The sequence below is a fragment of the Dreissena polymorpha genome, chromosome 5 (assembly GCF_020536995.1).
Source record: "Dreissena polymorpha isolate Duluth1 chromosome 5, UMN_Dpol_1.0, whole genome shotgun sequence".
Taxonomy (NCBI): domain Eukaryota; kingdom Metazoa; phylum Mollusca; class Bivalvia; order Myida; family Dreissenidae; genus Dreissena; species Dreissena polymorpha.
Window position 1 is genome coordinate 42,013,184 of NC_068359.1, and position 8,056 is coordinate 42,021,239.

General features: G+C 36.6%; 1 protein-coding gene across 1 annotated transcript; it reads right to left on the bottom strand.

Annotated features, from left to right (window-relative positions):
• Positions 1–3,270: 3,270 nt before the first annotated feature.
• On the bottom strand, positions 3,271–8,056 carry LOC127832568 (uncharacterized). The gene is made up of 5 exons (XM_052358097.1): positions 7,905–8,056; positions 7,079–7,132; positions 6,570–6,748; positions 3,950–4,196; positions 3,271–3,594 (listed from the first exon to the last, which is right to left on the bottom strand). The coding sequence occupies exons 1-5, from the start codon at positions 7,996–7,998 to the stop codon at positions 3,359–3,361; spliced, it is 810 nt and encodes a 269-aa protein (XP_052214057.1). The 5' UTR covers positions 7,999–8,056; the 3' UTR covers positions 3,271–3,358.

The following is an 8,056-nucleotide window of genomic DNA, read 5'->3' on the forward strand; positions in this document are numbered from 1 at the left end:
TATGAAATATTATTCGCTAGATAGATCTATTTCTTCATATTATAAGGTAGATCTATTTTATTTTAGTATTTCAATAATAAATATATAAAGCACATTATATTATCCATATACATACTATGACTTGTATGAGAGAGCTGCGTCTCATTTTTTTCTTTTTTCTATCTGACTTCAAATGAAGTATATGACTATTTTTCTATAGTTAAGTTTGTTACATCATTGTCACTTCAAACACTGCTTATGGTACCAGAATTTAAAATTGACAATGAACGTGTAGCAGATTTTTGTGTGAACTTTTTTGATACCAAACGGTAATATGTAGCGCCCACTATTCCGATAATTTAGGTATAAAATGTAGTTTTTTTAATGGCCTTTAAAACGCACCAGAGACGTTCTAGGTAAAACAAGAAATATCTTTAAAAAAAGATATACGGCGTAAATAGTTTAATGAATGAGATCAAGGATAGCGAATGTCTTTTTCTGTGCAGTTCTTAGCTGCATCACACGCAGTACGGGATGTTACGGGGAGTTTTCGCGGCTTATTTTACATTATAACATATTGCTGGTCATAAACCTATAGATACAAAACAGAAAACCAAAAGAAGAATGGAAGTGAAATTTAAACATATGAGTCAACCGGCCACACGAGAAGTATCCGTATTTATAGGCGCGTTCTTCGATCAAACCTGTTTTAGTGGTTTGTCGGGCATTGCTATTTGATTCGATTATTAACAGTATCAATTATCATCGTGCTAATGCTTAAAGTGATATTATGGGCATTTTGCACTGTTGAATTGAGCTGAAAAGAATTAACAGGTCAAAATAGTTAGTTAAAATGTGGTTACTGATTAATTATCTGCAACTCACCTTGCTACCAGTTGTTTATAAAAATATATTTTATATTCGATATTCTTACGTGACCCACCCAGTCCTGTAAGCTGAAATGATCCGTAAAACAATTTCGTGTCTTTGTGTCGTATGAACAAATCTGCACTAAAACTAAATTTAGGTTCAAATCGTAAACGCATGATCAGTTGTCAAACGAAAGTACGGTTGATATTCAAATGCATTATTTTTCTCTTTCTGGTATATTGTTTTAGTATGATGATGCTGCATTAATTAATATAAGTGTATATGATGTAGAAACATCAAAAATAATCAACGGTTGCGATAGACACCTATAAACTGTTACACGCTCATAATATCACTTTAGTACATTAAGCAATATGGACAAATAATTATTGTTAAATTTATCAACAATAATATTTATCATTGTATTGTTGAAAACACATTAAGAATCTATTATTTACATACCATAATTATATTGCTGAATATCTTCATTTAACATATTTCTGGTCTAAAGAAAATTCCAGGTCACCTAGTTCACGGATAGCGTCTTTATTATATAACGATTATTTTACTGGCCGCCAACTCCGGTGATGACCTGTATATAAACTCTGAATGTCCGCGAATTGACCCGATATACCTCGCGGGTTGAAATGCAATGCTTTAAAGTGAGGCCTCGCTTCCATTGCTCTTTATACTTTAACATGTTAACATGTTGACAGGAATAAGGAAGTAAGTACTAAATATGAGAACATAGCCTTTTAAGTATAAACGCTCTTGCGCTGGTAATACTCTGAAAATAAAAGGTGTACGCACAAACTGTATTGATGTCGAGAATTGAGTGTAAAACTGTTCTATCTATTAAGCCTTTTCATTCGAGATAAAATTGTTTCATACAGTAAAACAGTGTTACAAAGACGCGGATATGTTTCCAATGTTCTGGTGGTATACTCAAATCAGCCAATGGAATAAATGAAGTGTATTCATTCGTACCTAGCCGCGGGAAATTTTATTGGAATTTTATTGGACACTTACAAAGGTCGGGCTAAGGTGAAAAGCTGGCTTATGCAGCTTACGCCGAAAAAATCCTGGGGGGCATGCCCCGGACCCCCCTAGAAGGACCTTAGATATTGCCTCGGCTTAAATTTAGGTCTGGCTAAGGCACTGTAGGGTAGTCGATATGGCCCTTCAGTCGGACATTTTCATATTTGTAATTCGTTATTTTTTTTACATGATTTGAGAATTTGTAACAAACACTTTACCCTTGGTACTCAAAATATATATAATTCCGTATAAGATTTTATCAAATATTTTCTCACAATGAAATTGGATGTGACACAGTATTTTAAAAACTTCTGGTGATGGTAAAAACAGAAGTTTGAATTATCCATCGTCTGTGTTCCATCGGCATTTCGCATTTCATAGCTTCCCCCCCCCCACCCCCATGAATTTAAATTGCAAGCATTACATCGTCATAATGAAAAGCTAACTTCATTTGGTCGTTATACATATTCTATAGATTTCACAGTATAATATGAGAAGAGTGCTTTTGCCCCTTATGGTGTACGTGAGTTTACCTACTGGCAGCGGTATATAAGGACTCGCTTACAAACAACAAGGGTCATATAATGTTTTTTATTTGTATTCGCGTACTTTTCTATGCCACCACCAATGCTGCAAATGGTTCCGTTGACGTACAGGTCGAATAGGCACAAGAACTGTCTGAACAGACTATACCCGCCTTTTCAAGTTTTGGTAACTTGACAAAAAAAATTTTTTTTTAATGTTTCAGGTTCGCAAATTTTCGTTGTAGTTATGATATTTGTGAGGAAACAGTAATATTGAACATTTGCCATACTCTAAAATAGCCATTATATGAAATTTATAAAGCGTTGCAACGCGAAACGATTGAATAATTTGGTGAGTTCTGTTTTTGTCGTTATATTTTGTGAAACTACGAGAATTGCTTATATAAAGTTTAAAATGTCTTATTGTGTGAGCACGGATAGCTGAGTGGTGTAAGCGATATAGACTTTTACTCCAGAGGTCAGTGGTTCGAGTCTAGTTGAGGGTTACTTTTTTTCTTGAATTTTATTCTTGTTTTTTTTTAACTGCAGCTTTTTAGATCGAATGTTCGCATTTATCAATCTAAAGCATTTAATGACACACTTCAATACATGACAAAATCTTTGAAAAGACCCCTAAGAACGTAATTTCATCTACATGACAATTTTATAAACTCATAAGATATGGTACTTAAGGTCTGCTACCGACTCTGTTTGAAGAGCTTATTATAGAATTGAAACATTGATCTGTCCGACTTAATGGAAAAAAACCTTACATGATTATAGTTCGAAACCGTTAATGGGTCATTTATTGAAATACATAAACGTGTACCGGTATTTAGAAAAATACAACAAAATAAAATGATGCTCCAAGTTATTTATTCCAGTTTAGTAAAGTTCACATTTTTCAGTATACGTGACCAAATGAATGCAAACTGTCGGGTTGGACGTTAGCCTTGATTGTTTGGGTAAAGGAGCTGGCTCTGCCCCGCCAAGGTGAAGGTCGCCAGCTGAGAGGCGCACGTCTCCAGGTACTGGTTCCACACCAGACCGGATGGGCACCGCTGCACGAAGGCGTTTCCGTTCAGATCGCACTGGATGAACTTTGTCGGGTCAGGGTGGGAGAAGAACAAGGTGTTGGCTGCGATGGCTTGGGCTGTGCATGGGCTGTTTCCCGTGAGATAACCTGAAATATCAACATGTAGTTAAGTTATTTGAGACATGTCGTATAACTATATTACCGTATTACTATTCGTAATAATGTTAGTCCTGTTGAACTGCTATTACACTTTATCGGGTCTGCTGGGAAAATTTACATAGAACGGTATTGGCAACGTTATTAAATATTTATTCATGGTTTTAATAATTAAAAATACATGTAGTCGCGTCACTTCCGTATAAATTAACAGTTTTCAATGCAGCGATCTCGTTAAGTGTACGCATGTTCATTCAACAAATAGAGTCATGGCGGGCGCTGCTTTTGTCGATAGTGATGAGCGACTATTTTGGACACAATGCCGTATGCTTGTTGCAATACTAACCTGAAATCGACGCCGGGTTAGCAACCGCTCCTCCGTTAGCGTAGACGACGCACGACTGTCGGCTCTGGTCCCAGGTCAGCTGGCCAGGGCACGACAGGTAGCGGGCCTGGCCGTTCTGGTCGCATTGGATGAACTGTCGGCTGTCGCCGGGAACCGCGAAGAAGATACGACCGGACTGGAGGTTCTGCACGGAACACACGCTAACCGAGCCGGATACCAGGTTGACTACTTGTGGGTTGTTGATGATCTGATATAAAATTAAATATTATTATGAACAAAGTTGTGTGTGATTAGATAAAATGAAACATACACTAGTATGTAAAATTTTATCAAAAATGAATTAAGCATATGCGTTCAGTAGATTTAAATTTGAGGTATATTTGTGTGTGAAAAACTACAAAACAGAACTACAAAAAACTTTGAACGTGAAAACCGACATCAACAATCAATGGTTCATTGATAGAGGGGTTTCTCGTCCGTTTAATATTTAATATTTTAGCCGCGGTCTGTGAAAACCCGGCTTAATGCATATGTGAAGTTGGCAAAGGCTTACAAGGGACGGCACTTTCCGCCTTATCTGATTTCTTTTTGCTGAGAACATATTTCGTTTAAACGAAAAATCCCATGGAAGCGGAAAGTGTCGTCCCTGATTAGCCTATGCGGACTGCATTCTAATAGTTTAAACATATTTTATTTCCAAATTGACAATTACAAATTAATTACAATTCACAAAGTATAATATGGAAAAAGGGTTAGACCTAAAGTTCTACAACATTATCGGGGGTCTTTCTCTTGAGTATAAAGTTACATAGATAATGGTGACTTTTTAAGATGTAAATATTAGTCGTCGTTTTGGAAATTTTACGAAAACTACATAAAAAAGATAGATGCATCTCCTACTTTGACTATAATGATAGTAATAATAATAATAATAATAATAATAACAGTAATAATAATGGTAATAATAATTATAATAGTAATTCTAATAAAATAATAATGATAATAATAATGATACTATAAGTATAGTAATAAAAATAATAATCAATAATAAATAACACTTTGGTGTACAAATAATAAAAGTATAATGATACAAGGTAATACACAATAATGCACAATAATGCGTCCTGTTCTGGTGCGTCTATGCAAAACGCTTCGTCTCTGATATAAATCTCTGCACTTCAGTACAAATAATGACATTTTCTTCGTCATTCAATGATTGTTTTCCATGGAGAAGAATATCAGAATTTAAAGGGTGAAATGAACGCAATGCATTAAATAGAAACAATCGCTGTATGTGGTACTTAGTGCATTTTATATCTCGCTGCCACAGGAGCAAACAGGCGAAGCAGTCAAATGGTTTTGAAACAAGTCGGAGTTAAGGTCACTGCAATTATTTCTTAATCTTGCATGTAATATGGAGGATTTCCTATTCCCAGTAAAAAAAAAATGGGGGAATCTTTTCGCTATTGAAAAATGCGCGTTTCAAGTTTGATTTAAAATGTGAAATAGTATTGCTGTTACGAATATTTATGGCTAAGGACTTCCACAGATCTATGGCAGAGGGTAAAAAGGAACGGGAATATAATTGTGTCCGCCGTGATACAATGACGTAGTCGTCTCCGTTGCGTAGAGAGCGTGATGATTGTTGTTGAGCTGTGGGTGGGAGAAGATTTGCCAAATAAGTGGGACTATGACCATTATGTATTTTGTACATATTAATTAGTTTTATATACTGTCGTCTTTTATCAAGAGACTGCCATTTTACTTCGTTGTACAAATTAATGAGTGAAACAGATCTGGTTAGACCGGAGACAATTCGCGCAGCTTCGTGTTGAATTTTATCTAATACTTAGTAATTCCTTTTCGTATAAAGAGCATCCGTCCAAGACAACACATGCGTATTCAAGTAATTGGTGCAAATGAGTGACGTATATACCCGGTAGTGTTTAAGCTTTTTCTGGAAACTTAAAATTTAAGAGACCTCATTATTCCAAGTACTTTCGATGCCGATTTCAGAATGTATTAATATGATCATGCCATTTGCCGTTATGTCCTAAAGTTAGACCAAGAAGTTTATGACAAAATTAACCGGAATGTTTTAAATAAAAATGCTTCCGTTTTCTGTGGATTGAAGTCAACCAGCCATCTTTTGGCCCACATGTTTATCTGATGTAAATCATGATTCAATATACCCTCAAAATCACTTAAATTGGATGTCGTACAAGATAAAGACGTATCATCTGCGAACAAACGGGTGATGATAAGAAGATTATTGACAATGTCATTAACCCTTTCAGTGCGGGAACCGAATTTTGAAGGCCTTTGCAAACAGTTTGGATCCTGATGAGACGCCACAGAACGTGGCGTCTCATCAGGATCCAAACTGTTTGCTATTCTGATAGTTTTCTCTGAAAAAAATCGGAGAAAATGCTAATTTTAGAAATTCAGCAGACGACGTTTTAGCAGAAGACAAATTACCCAGCATGCAAAGGGTTAACGTAAATTAGAAAAAATAATGCATTCTAATCTGGGGCTAAACTTGACGTCACTATGCCGCGTTTTTTCTCAGAATGCGGCTCGTTTTCAATACAACTACATGTATCAAATAAGGGTCACAAACCTGTGGCTGGACACAGGTGGCCGTGGCTTGCTCATACACCTCCCCGGCCGGACACTGCACGATGAACATCCGCTCGTACATGCCGCACTGGATAAACTTGCCGCTGTCGGTCGGGTGGGGGAAGTTGAGCTGCTGGAGCTGGTTGTTCACGCACGGGTTGTTGTTTACCTGCCATTGACCTGGGAATACAGATACTTTTAAAAGATTTTTTTGTTGAGCGTCATACTATTGTATTTAATTCAGAAATATGAAGCAGAATCAATAATTTCGCACTCAATCTTGTAGCGCATAGTTTATGTGCAGCCTGCACAGGCTAATCAGGGACGACGTTTTCCCCCTTAAATGGATTTTCGTAAAGAAAATACTTTTTTTAAACAAGAAAATCATTTAAAGCGTAAAGTGTCGTCCCTGATTAGCTTGTACGGAGTGCACAGGTTAGTCTGGGATATCACTTAACGCACATGCATTAATCCCAGAAATTCAAGAACGAGGCTCATATTATCACTTACATGCATTCCTCAGTGGTGAGCCAGGCAACACGATCGCCCGATTGGATTGCTCGGCTACAACAATTGGAGAACGAGAGATTAGAAATGAATGAACCTTCATCTAGCTTAACAATAAAATTAACGCCATGTGCATGCGTTCTTTAATTGACGTACTTAAAGACGACGACGTACGCTCATTCGGATACTGTTACCTTAGAATGTGGACATTACAATTAACGCAACGTGCACGCGATCTTTAACCCATTTATGCCTAGCGTCTAGATAAAAGGCCTTGGGAAACATTGTAGACCCAGATGAGACGCCGCATAATGCGGCGTCTCATCATGGTCTGCGCTGTTTGCTTGAAGGAATTTCTGTAAGAAATATTCTACATATAGAAATAACTATACTAGACAACCCTAATTTTGGAAATAAATTGATACAATTTAGAAGGATGGGAGAGTCCACTAGGCATAAATGGGTTAATTGACGTACTTAAAGGCTACGTTCGCTTTTTAGAATGTGGACAATAAAATTAACGCCATATGCATGCGTTCTGTAATTGACGTTCTTAAAGATAATGTACGCTCTTTCGGAAACGTTTACTTTAGAATGTGGAGAGTATTTGTTTGATTTCGGTATTAAAACGTCTTCTACGTATCTGTGATATCACTAAAACGTAAAAGACTTTATAATACAGAAGATCATTTGATTATAACGTAATAATTTTCATGATCGCTCGCTTATCATCACATAAACAATCAAAACATATTAATTTATTAAAAATCATTTTCCGATCAGTTATTGAACTTTATCTTCAAGTGTATTTATGTCACAATTTCCATACCTGGTTCGCCCTCTTGCTTTGGCACAGTCGCCGAGATTGAAAGACCAACCAAGACCGACGTGATGGCGAGACACTGGAAAATCTTCATTTTCATTGCTTTTGTTCACTACTGATGCTGCACTTGAATCTAGGTGTCTGAGTGTTCCAACGCA

What these genes read in the sequence shown, in the direction of transcription:
- LOC127832568 (XM_052358097.1), bottom strand. Translation starts at nt 7,998, where the DNA reads ATGAAAATGAAGATTTTCCAGTGTCTCGCCATCACGTCGGTCTTGGTT. An exon ending in AAAGCAAGAGGGCGAACCAG is followed by an intron (nt 7,133 to 7,904) that starts GTATGGAAATTG and finishes CAATTGTTGTAG; the next exon opens with CCGAGCAATCCAATCGGGCG. An exon ending in TAACCCGGCGTCGATTTCAG is followed by an intron (nt 3,595 to 3,949) that starts GTTAGTATTGCA and finishes TTGATATTTCAG; the next exon opens with GTTATCTCACGGGAAACAGC.